Consider the following 14,817-nt stretch of genomic DNA (forward strand, 5'->3'; position numbering starts at 1 on the left):
CGAGTGCAACTTCTTGGCAGTAAACTACTAATAATAACAATAATAATAATAAATTGGATTTGAAGAGAAAAGCGCCTTTCTCAGACTCAAGCACACTGTACAAGGAGATATAAGCTCTATAAAAGAGGGTAAATCAAAATGGGGGGGGGGGGGGAGAAATGATGAATATATGTGTGTATAGTAACAACAGGAAAAAACAAATAAGATAAAAAAAAAGGGAAACTAGGAAATGTCCGACTTTACGAGGCGACAGGGAGCGTGGGAACGCGTCATCACTTCCGCGTGCAGCGCGAGGCAGCGGCAGCAACAGTCAGTCAGAACCTCCAGAACCAGGAGCCCAATCTCCACCAAATCACCAGGAGAGAGACCGGCTGACCGGCCAACAACATGGTGGTAAGTTCTACTACAGGACGGTGGAGGCATATTTATCATTATTCTAGTGTATTTGGTTTTTTAAAAAAAAAGAATTTTCTGACTAGTCATGTTGAGTAATAATAGGGCGGGACCAGCCGGTTAGTCCCGTATATTATTGGCTACCTTCCTCGTGACGTATGCTTTGTTTTCGCCCAATAATCATTGACATCGGGACTGGGAGACGTTAGCTGGTTTGTGTTTTAGGTTTTAATTTTATTTTATTGTGTTTGTATAGGGTGGTGATGTTAGGGTTGGGTCTTTTGTTTAGTTTGTTCTGGGTTTGTTGGTTTTTCTTTATTGTTTTCTTTTCTTTGCCGGGTTCTTGCCTTATCCGCTCCAGTTGCTGGGTTGTACAGTAGGTGGCGATAGGCGCCTTTCTGTGGTCGCGAGCCGCCATTAACTCCAGAGAAGAAGAAGCTGCGCCACTCCGACCATAGATATATATAGAACTATAGATATCTATGACTCCGACTGGCACACGTCATGACGTCATGACGTCTCTTTGTTTCCCCACGCGCCGCGGCCGTGTCAGGGATTGGACGGGAGACGGTCACGTGTTGTGGGCGGTTACTTGTTTGTGTTTTCGCTGGAAGGATAATGGCGGCTTCTGGAGGAACGGATCAACTTAATAATGTGGTTTATTGACTAAAACGGCGGCGACATTAGGCGTTTTGAACAGACGAGATGTACTCTACAGGGACCCGGCCCCTCTCTTAGTACGAGACGCACGTTTCCTAGAGACGCAAAGACCAGCTAACCGTTGATAAAGACCACATCGGTGTATCTAGATAGCCTTTATTTACCAACTTAAAACGACCACCATTAGCATAGCAGCCCTAGCTAGCGTGAATGAATGTTGTTACACACCAGAGCTAGCATGAACTAAACGTTTTATATATTTTATTATGAGGAGTGTCGTTGCAACCAGTCTCCAGTACCAGTCAGTTGTCTACTGGTTAGATAAGTCTGTTCCCAGGAGTTGGTGGACTTCATTTAGTGTTTTAAGCACCCAGTCTACCTTCTATCTCCATCCTTGCCACTCCTATAAACAACAGGTTACTGCTACTCAATGAGACTGACTGTAGCAGAGGTAGCCTGGTATAGTTGGCTAGTAGTTAAGAGAGCAAAGAGCTAGTCTGGTCTAGTTAGTTAGAGAGCATGGACCACAGAGCTAGTCTGCTCTAGTTAGTTAGAGAACACAGCTAGTCAGCCCTAGTTAGTTAGAAAACACAGCTAGTCTGGTCTAGTTGGTTAGAGAACACAGAGCTGGTCTAGTTAGTTAGAGAACACAGAACTGGTCTAGTTGGTTAGAGAACAGAGCTGCTCTAGTTAGTTAGAGAACACAGAGCTAGTCTGGTCTAGTTGGTAGTCAGTATACAGAGAGGCCTGATATTTGTGTCCCAGAATCAGAATGGATCGCTCCAAACCGAGATGCAGCAAGCGGCTGGTAAGTGAATTACTGGGATCATTTGCTGCTGAGACGCTAAACCGAGGTCCTGACTGAATTTGGTTGTTAAAGAACCCAGGGAGCCTATTGCAAAGAGTAGGGGGTTCTCCGACGTTCCTGGCCAAATCCCCAATCAGGTCTCTGACATCAAGGCCACCTAATCATCCCTCCCCCCTTAATTGGCTATCAATCCCTGTCTCCTGAGCCGTTCAGCCATTGTGTAGTGCAGGGGTTCTCCAACCAGTTTTTATACCACAACCCCATTTTATTTAGGATATTTTCTTTTTGGCGACGCCACCCTTAATAATGTATTGCGTAATTTCAACGTGGAAATAAGGAATATCAAAATAAAAGCACACGTTGTTGAACTTGATCATGCATATTTATTAGAAAATGAAATTACAGCACTATGTTATCAATGAAATGAATGCATATTATCAACAAAAGCAATGGAATTGTTTCTGTATAAATGTATACACATTTATAAAACGAGGCATATTTAGTAGGGGTGCACCGATATATCGGTCGGGTATCGGTATCGGCCGATAAGTGCCTTGTTGACTGCGCTTTGGCGGAGATCCGCTTCTACTCTGAAAACCCGGCCTCACAGAGGTATGTTGATGCGAAGGGGACAAGCGTTAACTTCTCAGCGCAGCATTACACAGCACTGGGTACTCGTTCCGGACTGATGTCCACAACTTTGCGAGGAGCTGTCCAGTGAACTTGACTTTCAGTAGCTCGTCACACGAAAGATCATTGAGCGCTCCCTGCTCAGACAGTGGCCTGCTGCGTCATGCGCAATGAACGGATCTTTGATCCAGTTGTCCAAATTGTCCGTGCTCTCTCTCCGAAGTTGTTCAATGAGCCCTTCCAGTGGCTACAGGTGATGGGCTTCAAATAATTTGTTGCAACATTCTGTTCCTAGAAAAAGCCACCAAGCAGAGTAAATACCCCAAAATCTCTGCTGATTATCCCGGAGTGCCACTAACGGGGTTTCTTAATCCAGCTCATTATCAGCACATTTCTCTGCCAATGGGTTGTTTTTGTCTGCAAGGAAAATCCGTGCTTCTTCTCAGAGTTAAAAAAAGGCGATTTAATACTCTGCCTCGAGATAGCCACCTCAGTTCAAGTTCAGTGTGGTATAGCAGCTGGTTATGTGCAGAGCTAATTTTATCGCGGCCAACCGATATACAGTATTCTGACAACAAACCTATCCATTGCGAGTCCAGGTTACACACAAAAGACCAGACCCCCCTCACACGATTATAAATGCGCAGGATGTAGTGAGATGTGTATTGGAATACTGTGTGTCGGCCAGGTGGAAAACCTGATTTTTTTTATTTTTTTTTAATCCACTTTTTCTCCCATTTTTCTATATTTTTTCTCCCATCCAAATTTCGTATCATCCAATTCAACCCTCCCCTGTCACGAACGCTGTTTCTTGCCTCCCACAAGCCGGCTGCAATGTGGACTAAGTCATACATAGCACGTGTCCCCTCCGGTACTTGAGGTAACAGCAGTCGCATCTTTTCACCTGCGCAGCTCGATCTCTCAGTGGCGAGGAGTAACGCGTGGGAGGCTCACGCTGCCCCCGACACTTCCTGATTCTACTGCACAGGCGCACCAACCGACCTGTAGGAGTCGCTGTCCACAACGCCCGATCCCCACCCATCAGTTTCCCACCCCCTAATACGGCCAATGTGTATTAGTACGAACGACCAGCTAAACTGAAAGCAATGTGGAGCGCTGGGCTCGAACAGGCGAGCCCATCGTCTCCGCATTCGTGGCGAGCGCCTTGCCCACTACGCCACGTAGCCGCCTTTATTTTTTATTTTTTGCAAATGCTGGCACCTACCCGCGACCCCTCTTTGGGTCGCGGCCCGTAGTTTGAGAACCGCTGGTGTAGGTTGGGTGCTATCAGTGGTGGTGAAGGGGGCTAATTCCACCCTACATTGTGGGGAGCGCTTGAGTGTCTAGAAAAGTGCTATATAATGTAATGATCATTCATTCATTCATTCATCTCTCTGAAAGAAATGACAATTTAATATTTTTTTCTGATTTCTTTTAAACAAATGATTTAGTGTTATTTAGTCATCATATCTCTCCTCCGTCAGCGGGCAGGCACACGCCGGCGTTACCATGACGATGGGATCTCCGACGAGGAGATTGACGGGAGGAGGACCTTTGACCTGGAAGAGAAAGTCCACAGCCAGAGGTTCAGTTCTGACCGAGTCAAACGCATGGAGGGCAAAGGTCAGTACATCTACATACTGTAGAACAGTACAGCTATATTACATCTACATACTGTATGTATATATGTCACAGTAAATGTTATTTTTTTATCAAATCTTTTTTATTTTCCTTTTTTTCAAAACAAAAAACACAATACAATAAATGAACGAAACGAGATATCACAGGACAAAACTTCAATAATATTAACTGCAATAACGATAACAAAAATAATAATCAATACAAAATACAGAGTAAAAATAAAAAACAACACAAACGCCACAAAATACATCCCTCCCCCACTTGTCACAGTAAATGTGTGGAAATAAAGTAATTGTTCACTAGATCAGTCACATTAAACTGTTTATTTTTGTGTAGCTTGCTAGCTATATAGCTAACGTCAGCTATTGCTAACGTAACGTATACCGTCGGCGCCTACCGTCTGAACGTAATATTAGTGGTATTGACGCAGCAACCTTTTCAAACCGCGGTAAACTGTGAACCCGGTAACCGGCCAGCGCCTAGTTGTGCTCTGGTGATATCGGTTGGGCTCTGGTGATAGTGTGTGTGTGTGTGTGTGTGTGTGTGTGTGTGTGTCTAGATTTGACCTATGAATACATCCAAAGAGGAGGACTCAGGGATCCAATCATCTTTGACAAACCTGACGGACTGGGCATCAAGTAAGATCCTCTCTCTTCTCCTCTCCTCTCCTCTCTCTCCTCTCCTCTTCTCCTCTCTCTCCTCTCTCTTCTCCTCTCCTCTCCTCTCTCTCCTCTCCTCTTCTCCTCTCTCCTCTCTCCTCTCTCTCCTCCCTCTCCTCTCCTCTCCTCTCCTCTCCTCTCCTCTCCTCTCCTCCTCTTCTCCTCTCTCTCCTCTTCTCTCCTCTCCTAACTCGTGGTTGGGCGGCAAAGTGTTAAGCAGCAAAATCTTGTTTATTAGCTACTACACAGACAAACAGGTCGGATCAATGCAATTTTTAACAAAGTGCAGCACTTTTAGGAATAATATATATATATAGCGCAAAGGACCTTTTGTAAACTCACTTTCGAGGTAAAAGTCAAACACAGTACTTTCAAGTACATTCCAGAACAGTTGACCATTGGGAAAAAAACATCTTGATCGATCTCAATTTCTCTTAATTCTTTCAATATTCTGTATGAACAAACTAAGATGGTTGGCTCTGCGTGTGTTTTGATTGACAGTCTATTCTGCCAATTACGTCACACCGCTTGCACCCACCTCTGCTGTTCTTACCACCAATCCGAAGCGCTTATTTGTTTTTTCACTTCATGAAAGTCCGCCAAACTCTGACTTTTCCGTGACAGTAAGTTAATTTAACTTATTCTAGTCTAATGACACCTAGATTTATCAATAGTAATATATATGTAACGTTAATGCCACAAAACGAATGCCTTTGTTAATCATAATATTGATGCAGCTAGCGCACATACAGTATAGTGCGTGATCGTGTATTTTGTATGTGTTGTGTTGGCTGCATTCGGTACCCACATGAGAAGTCTTGTGTGTGTGTGACTGAAACCCCACGGTACGCTACTGAAATTGACGGATAATTATCGGCCACTGCCATCGGTAAATTTGATCTTGATTGCAGTCAACAAGGCACATATCGGCCGACACCGATACTAGGGATGGGCATTTTAAAGAAAAATCCAGATAGATTGACCGCATGCTATACTTGATTGATCGTGTATTACTCGAAAAGAAAAACGTAAAAGAAAAAAATAATATTAGTTATTTTTTTATTATTTATTTTTTTACTTATTTTTGTTCATTCACGTATATATGTTTAAGGAAACCAACAAACGGTTATAATCTTACACATACATGTGAAAAGATATGTTAAAAAAAATAATAATAAAAAATTAATTCATAAAAATTTATATTTTCGATTATTTTTCTTTTTTCGATTTTTCTCATAGCTACGAGTAATCGATTACTCACGCCCATCCCTAACCGATACGCGACCGATATATCGGTGCACCCCTACTTTAAATCCTTAAAAGTGTGGGTCGAGTGCTGTAGCCATCCTGAGCTCAGTCATATCTGCAGTAGATAGTTTAGAAAAGTGATTCATTATTGTACCAATTAACAGTTGATTAACACTTTGGGTGCCGGGAAACGCTTAAACACGTCATTCCCGGCCGCCTGTAACTGTTCCGCAACAGTAAGTGACTTCCGGGGTAGGCCTGATTGGCCCCGACAGGCACGTGACGCGGCAAACTCAGGACGCGCAACGAGGCTGCTGAGAGCTGTCGTGCGGAAATAGGCTGTCTATTGCCATTCTCTAACACAAACTCTAACCTTAACCAGCTCCTTAACAGCGCCTAAACTTAACCGTTCTAACCTTAACCAACTCCGAAACAATGCCTAACCTTAACCTTAACCTTAACCTTGCCTAACCTTAACCATAGAAAGAATATTGCCATTCTCTAAGACAAACTCTAACCTTAACCAGCTCCTTAACAGCGCCTAAACTTAACCGTTCTAACCTTAACCAACTCCGAAACAATGCCTAACCTTAACCTTAACCTTAACCATGCCTAACCTTAACCGGCGAAAGAATACACGTTAAAAAAAAAATCACGTTAAAAAAAAAAGATTTGATGGGATTCGAACTCACCAACAACGGACCGCAGGATCGCAGGACCGCTGCTCTGCCAGGTGAGCTGAATCGCCGAATGAAAGTCATGGCGTATTTGGACGGTTACGTAATTCCGCAAGCTCTGCCGCTCGGCTCCGCGGAGCGTGCCGCGCGGCAGAGAAAGTTGCGCGTCACGTGCCTGTCGGGGCCAATCAGGCCTACCCCGGAAGTAACTTACTGTTGCGGATAAGCTATAAGCTTCCCGGCCATGCTCAAGTTGCCGAAGACGCTTTACAGCGTCTTTAATATCAATATTTCAAAAATCTGGGATCGGATTCATATGTCCCCTCCGCTGGCCTGAGATCCACCAGGAGGACCCACTGAGCTCTCTGGCGGTTCAGGAGCGCCATCTGGTGGCCGATCGGCGCAATCGCTTAACAGGAAGTGCCGTAGAGGTTGTGCTGGACGGCCGTATTGCTTCCGGGCACTCGGTACATGTCCCGGGACTCTGGCTCGTCACACTACATAGCGATCGATTGCCAATAACTCGATAAACAACATGATTTGGACGTATATACCATTATACAAGCTGGAGATGGACCGGGTAAATCTACATCCCATAATGATAAAATGTCTACTCTACGATGATCGCCCAATGGCGCGCGGAGACTGGGGTGAGTTTTAGCGTGTAAAGTTACCGTCTTCGATACTAACTGCTATTATCAACATTTGACCCACATTAGATGATTGGTATAACGCTGCCCACGGAATTATAAACGCCCCCTAGCCCATCCGGTCAACATCAGATGACGTGTAGTAACTTCTAGAAGTACGTCTAGTTGGAATTTTTTATATCGCGCTGATTGCCATCAAACTGTATTTCATCATCAATATAATGCATTTGGGGCTATAGATCACTTTCTGGAGAAATCTGCAGAAAGAGATGAAAACATACTTATACATTAGACCATACTTTACTATGAATATGTGAATGAAAAAGTTTAACGTTGCTACACAATGAACAATACATATAGGACTTTGAATGGGCCCTAATAATGGCAATGTAGCAATAGAATTTAAAAAGTTATAGCCCTGCAAAGAAGGGGACTTTCTCTATAGACAAATAGAGCCGGCAACCTACGGTTGATAATGAATTTAACCCATGGCAGCCAAAGTGTTAAAAGAATTGCAAATGAAAACAACAGCTTTATACTGTCGTGATCAATATTCTGTACATTTCATTTTGGAAAAGCAATTTAATTGATATTTCACTAATTTACAAAACTTTAATGGACAGTAACTTGTAATAAATCCCATTTAATAAAACTGTTCTTGTTGTGGGTGGGTTTTTGTTTACCTGCATGGTTCAAGGAGGGTCTCCAGCTTCTGTATCTTGGTGGTCTACAGTCCACGGCGATCCAGCGAGCCAGCCAGTGTGTTTGTTACGTCGTTAGCCGGTCCGACTCATCTTGGCTCTGAATCCCGTCCCGCGACCATGCTTGCTCGTACTCAAGTTCAAGTTTCAAGTTTCTTTAATAGTTGTCATACAGAAGTACAGAATACTTTTGTACAAAATGCTTCTTACTGTTGCGCTCCAGAGACTGTGCATGACAAGATAAGTATGAAATAAAAACATAGTAAAAATTAGAAGTAAAAAAGAGGTCACAGTGTTCAGTTTAGACATATGTACAATGTTCGTAGACGTAGTTACCATACAATATATTATATACAATACTGTGCAGTGTACTAATATACAATACTATATAGTGCAAGGCATAAATGGACGAGGTGCAGTTTAGGTACAATTCACAGTAGGTGTACGAGTTGTAGTGCAAATCCTTTATCAATAAATATAAAGTGTAAGTGTGTTTGTGTGATCTAAAGTGTGGAGAGTGGGTGCTGCAGTGTGTTGTTTGTTTGAGTGAGTGTGTGCGTGTGGGTGTGTGTGCTGTGTGCATTTGATGGTTGTTGCATAGTGATTATTTTCGTTTAGCGATTATTGTTCGTTTAGCAGCCTGATGGCCTGGGGATAGAAGCTCCTTCTGAGTCTTTCTGTGCTCGCCTTAAGACTCCGGTATCGCTTGCCTGACGGCAGCAGTTCAAAGAGGCAGTTGTTCGGGTGGCTCGAGTCCTTAATAATTCTCTTAGCCTTCCCCTTGCACCGCTTGTTGTACATGTTCTGGAGGGTGGGAAGCCCCCCTTCAATTGTGCGTTCGGCTGAACGTGTCACTCTTTGTAGTCTGCTACGGTCTTGTGCAGTGCTATTCCCAAACCAGGAGGTGATGTTGCCGGTCAGGATGCTCTCTATTGTACATGAGTAGAAGTTCCTAAGGATCTTCTGACTGACTTGGAACTTCCTTAGGCGCCTGAGGAAGTAGAGGCGTTGTCGTGCCTTCTTCACAACACTGTCAATGTGTGTGGTCCATGTCAAGTCCTTGGATATGTGGGCTCCGAGGTACTTGAAACTGTTCACTCTCTCAACCGGTGCCCCGTCGATGCTGAGGGGGCTGTAGTCCTTGACCCCCGACCTCCTGAAGTCCACAATCATCTCTTTTGTTTTGCTGACGTTCAGGGAGAGGCAGTTCTCCTGACACCACTGTGACAGGTTCTCTACCTCTTCCAGGTAGGCCCTTTCGTCGTTGGCAGAGATCAGGCCCACCACTACTGTGTCATCAGCAAATTTGATGATGGTGTTGTTGTTCCGCTGTGCTACGCAGTCATGTGTGTACAGGGAGTAGAGGAGGGGGCTCAGAACACAGCCCTGGGGGGCCCCTATGTTGAGCGTGATGGATGAGGAGGTGCAGTTGCCGGCTCTTACCACCTGGGGTCTGCCCGTCAGGAAGTCCAAGACCCACTGGCACAGGTCATAGTTCAAGCCCAGGTCCCTGAGCTTGGCTATGAGTTTGGAGGGGACTATGGTATTGAATGCTGAGCTGTAGTCGATGAACAGCATTCTCACATAGTTCCCCTGCCTCTTGTCCAGATGTGATGCTGCTGTGTGCAGCACATGGGCTATGGCGTCCTCCGTGGACCTGTTGGGGCGATATGCAAATTGCAGAGGGTCCAGGTTGATGGGGAGGGAGGAACAGATGTAGCCCTTCACTAGCTTCTCAAAGCACTTCATGGCTATGGAGGTGAGGGCTACAGGGCGGTAGTCGTTGAGGCAAGCGGGCGTAGATTTTTTGGGTACAGGGATGATGGTGGACTTCTTCAGACAGGTGGGGATGACAGCCTGTTCCAAGGACAGGTTGAAGATGTCAGTGAATACCGGGGCCAGTTGGTCGGCACAGACTTTTAGGACGCGGCCGGGGATGCCGTCCGGTCCTGCTGCCTTCCTGATATCCACTTTTTTAAAGATCCGTCTCACCTCATGCTCTGTTACCCTGAACACTGAGTCTCCATCAGCAGACCCCCCCCCCCCCCATTGCCGTGGTTTGTAGGCTGGTGTTGTTATTCACAGCCTCAAACCTCGCATAGAAGGAGTTGAGATCATTTGCTAAGGAGATGTCACTGTTCAGTTTGAGGGGGGTTCCTTTGTACTAGGGCTAACGTTAGCCTGTTAGCTCTATCATCCACGGTAGCTGCTACAGTACATGCTTAGCATTGAGGTGAGACCGTAGCAGGCTTGAAACGCAACCGTTCTCGTATCAACGCTTCCATCTGTTTTGTTTTTTTAATATCTAAATCTCCCATTCAATGGGCAACGCAGCCTCAACTTTTCAACTTTAGCCCACAACTGTCTGACGTCACCCAATGTACCTGTATAAACGCTACGCTGTGCACCTGTATAAACGGTACGCTGTGCACCTGTATAAACGGTACGCTGTGCACCTGTATAAATGGTACGCTGTGCACCTGTATAAACGGTACGCTGTGCACCTGTATACGCTGTGCACCTGTATAAACGGTACGCTGTGCACCTGTATAAACGGTACGCTGTGCACCTGTATAAACGCTACGCTGTGCACCTGTATAAACGCTACGCTGTGCACCTGTATAAACGCTACGCTGTGCACCTGTATAAACGCTACGCCTGGAACTTGTCCACTGAGAAACGTTCCACGGTGTCTGGAGTGCAAAGAAATGATAAAATGTGTTAAATTGCGTCATTCTCTTTTACGTTAAATTTTTTCTGTAGTTGATTAATAGAAATGAACGCGATACAGTCCCAGACCCTAGTTGATGCTATAGGACAGGTTAACCACCAGTATGTACTCTCTGTTTCCCCAGAATGCCCGACCCCGACTTCAGTGTGAACGACGTCAAGATATATGTTGGTAAGATTTATATCGTTAACTTTCAAATATCTATGTATTCTAGTATTCACTCAGGGCCGCAGTAGAGGTGTATTCTAGTATACACTCAGGGCTGTAGAGATGTATTCTAGTATACACTCAGGGCTGTAGAGATGTATTCTAGTATACACTCAGGGCTGTAGAGATGTATTCTAGTATACACTCAGGGCCGCAGTAGAGATGTATTCTAGTATACACTCAGGGCTGTAGAGATGTATTCTAGTATACACTCAGGGCTGTAGAGATGTATTCTAGTATACACTCAGGGCTGTAGAGATGTATTCTAGTATACACTCAGGGCTGTAGAGATGTATTCTAGTATACACTCAGGGCTGCAGTAGAGATGTATTCTAGTATACACTCAGGGCTGTAGAGATGTATTCTAGTATACACTCAGGGCTGCAGTAGAGATGTATTCTAGTATACACTCAGGGTAGAGATGTATTCTAGTATACACTCAGGGCTGTAGAGATGTATTCTAGTATTCACTCAGAGCTGTAGGGATGTATTCTAGTATACACTCAGGGCTGTAGTAGAGATGTATTCTAGTATACACTCAGGGCAGTAGAGATGTATTCTAGTATACACTCAGGGCTGCTGTAGAGATGTATTCTAGTATACACTCAGGGCTGTAGAGATGTATTCTAGTATACACTCAGGGCTGTAGAGATGTATTCTAGTATACACTCAGGGCTGTAGAGATGTATTCTAGTATACACTCAGGGCTGTAGAGATGTATTCTAGTATACACTCAGGGCTGCAGTAGAGATGTATTCTAGTATACACTCAGGGCTGCAGAGATGTATTCTAGTATACACTCAGGGCTGTAGGGATGTATTCTAGTATACACTCAGGGCTGTAGGGATGTATTCTAGTATACACTCAGGGCTGTAGAGATGTATTCTAGTATACACTCAGGGCTGTAGAGATGTATTCTAGTATACACTCAGGGCTGTAGAGATGTATTCTAGTATACACTCAGGGCTGTAGAGATGTATTCTAGTATACACTCAGGGCCGCAGTAGAGATGTATTCTAGTATACACTCAGGGCTGCAGTAGAGATGTATTCTAGTATACACTCAGGGCTGTAGGGATGTATTCTAGTATACACTCAGGGCTGTAGGGATGTATTCTAGTATACACTCAGGGCTGCAGTAGAGATGTATTCTAGTATACACTCAGGGCTGTAGGGATGTATTCTAGTATACACTCAGGGCTGCAGTAGAGATGTATTCTAGTATACACTCAGGGCTGTAGGGATGTATTCTAGTATACACTCAGGGCTGTAGAGATGTATTCTAGTATACACTCAGGGCTGTAGAGATGTATTCTAGTATACACTCAGGGCTGTAGAGATGTATTCTAGTATACACTCAGGGCTGTAGAGATGTATTCTAGTATACACTCAGGGCTGTAGAGATGTATTCTAGTATACACTCAGGGCTGTAGAGATGTATTCTAGTATACACTCAGGGCTGTAGGGATGTATTCTAGTATACACTCAGGGCTGTAGAGATGTATTCTAGTATACACTCAGGGCTGTAGGGATGTATTCTAGTATACACTCAGGGCTGTAGAGATGTATTCACTCAGGGCCGCAGTAGGGTGGCAGTAGGGTGGCAGTAGGGTGGCATGAGGCCTCTAACCCCGCCTCTCCTCACCCAGGCAGCCGCCGCATGGTGGACGTGATGAACGTCAGCACGCAGAAGGGCACAGAGATGTCCATGGCCCAGTGGAGACGCTACTACGAGACGCCCCCGTCCCAGAGAGACACGCTGTACAACGTCATCAGTCTGGAGTTCAGCCACACCAAGCTGGAGGCGCTGGTGCAGAGACCCGCCACGGTACACTACTACACACTACACTACACACTACACTACTACACACTACACACTACACACACTCTTGGGAGTCACGCTGTTTCTATGTAAACTCCGTGAGCAACGCATCCAATAAATGCGTCTTTAACATAACAATGCTTTATATCCTCGCCATTACTATATGCCCGTCGCGGTTAAAACCTTTTAAACTAACGTTAGCGTTAAGCTAGCTAACAATGCTTCCGGTCCTCTTTCACTCGTCTCTCGTAAGCTACGTCATCCCCCGCTAAGAGTCACGGGAGATGTAGCAAATACAACAGTCCTTCCATGTAGGCTAGAACACGTGAATTATGACAGTAGCCACTACAGTGACATCATTAAGTCTGCTATAAGTTATTCTCCCTCTCGTGTGTCTTTATGCAGATCTGTATGCAGTTTTAAAGCACCTTGGCTTTGTTCTGAATGCACTTTGTTGTAGTTATCCTACAGAGAAAAGAAAATGCACTTGACTTTAATGCACATTTTGTTGTATGCAAAGAGGAAATGTTTAAATTGTACAATCTTTCAGCAGTCAGTCTGGAATTAATGTATGCATTCAAAAGTGCTGAATAAATGTTTTATGGGCCCATAATAGTGATTATTAATATTATTTGAGTAAAGTTTAGCCATAATCATGTCTTTTGCCATAATCAGGTAGCTGAAGAAAAAAAAGAAATACATTATATATATATTTATAATTTTCGGCCTTTCGGCATTCGGCCAACTGTTTCCTATTTTCGGTATCAGTTTCGGCCACGAATTTCCCATTCGGTGCATCTCTAAAAAACATACTTATATTCTCAACGGTACTAACACAACAATGTATGAATGGGAAAATATAACGTTCCCACATCCGGAACGATAGATACCCGATGTTGAATGGGCCATAGTAATGTCGATGTACCTATAATATTAAAGAAGTTATAGCCCTGAGCCACTCCATAGGCTTACAGCACTGGCAGAGAGTGGTAAAGATGGGCATACTGCATGGCACCCAATGTGTTAATGAATATAACTCATCAGTTTTAATACTATAATATTAGTGTAGCCTAATCATCTGCAACTGTGAAGAAAAACCCCATTGGTTTAAACATAATGAATAGACGCATAAAAAAATATATATAACATTTAAATGTTTTACATTTTTATAAAAAATTCGAATGTTGATTTAGAATTCGAATGCCAACGTAACGAACGAAGGTCCGAACGTTCTAACGTCTGGGCTCGGCCCTACAAGCTAGAGTCTGGTTCTACTAGTAGACGCACCAAGCTAGAGTCTGGTTCTACTAGTAGACGCACCAAGCTAGAGTCTGGTTCTACTAGTAGACGCACCAAGCTAGAGTCTGGTTCTACTAGTAGACGCACCAAGCTAGAGTCTGGTTCTACTAGTAGACGCACCAAGCTAGAGTCTGGTTCTACTAGTAGACGCACCAAGCTAGAGTCTGGTTCTACTAGTAGACGCACCAAGCTAGAGTCTGGTTCTACTAGTAGACGCACCAAGCTAGAGTCTGGTTCTACTAGTAGACGCACCAAGCTAGAGTCTGGTTCTACTAGTAGACGCACCAAGCTAGAGTCTGGTTCTACTAGTAGACGCACCAAGCTAGAGTCTGGTTCTACTTGTAGACGCACCAAGCTAGAGTCTGGTTCTACTAGTAGACGCACCAAGCTAGAGTCTGGTTCTACTAGTAGACGCACCAAGCTAGAGTCTGGTTCTACTAGTAGACGCACCAAGCTAGAGTCTGGTTCTACTAGTAGACGCACCAAGCTAGAGTCTGGTTCTACTAGTAGACGCACCAAGCTAGAGTCTGGTTCTACTTGTAGACGCACCAAGCTAGAGTCTGGTTCTACTAGTAGACGCACCAAGCTAGAGTCTGGTTCTACTAGTAGACGCACCAAGCTAGAGTCTGGTTCTACTAGTAGACGCACCAAGCTAGAGTCTGGTTCTACTAGTAGACGCACCAAGCTAGAGT

General features: G+C 44.4%; 1 protein-coding gene across 2 annotated transcripts in view; it reads left to right on the forward strand.

Annotated features, from left to right (window-relative positions):
• Positions 1 to 283: 283 nt before the first annotated feature.
• The window catches only part of kdm2aa (lysine (K)-specific demethylase 2Aa), an 85,775-nt gene continuing 71,241 nt past the window's right edge, over positions 284 to 14,817 (forward strand). The window contains exons 1-5 of one of the 2 annotated variants that reach the window (XM_084338331.1): positions 284 to 393; positions 3,976 to 4,114; positions 4,692 to 4,770; positions 10,923 to 10,969; positions 12,654 to 12,832. In XM_084338331.1, coding sequence (XP_084194457.1) covers positions 388 to 393; positions 3,976 to 4,114; positions 4,692 to 4,770; positions 10,923 to 10,969; positions 12,654 to 12,832 — 450 coding nt within the window. In that variant the 5' untranslated portion in view covers positions 284 to 387. Of the gene's footprint in view, positions 394 to 1,732; positions 1,862 to 3,975; positions 4,115 to 4,691; positions 4,771 to 10,922; positions 10,970 to 12,653; positions 12,833 to 14,817 lie in introns of those variants that run through there. The other variant, XM_084338330.1, reaches the window with a different exon arrangement.

Source organism: Notolepis coatsorum (genome assembly GCF_963971535.1).
Source record: "Notolepis coatsorum genome assembly, contig: SUPER_7_unloc_4, whole genome shotgun sequence".
NCBI lineage: Eukaryota > Metazoa > Chordata > Actinopteri > Aulopiformes > Paralepididae > Notolepis > Notolepis coatsorum.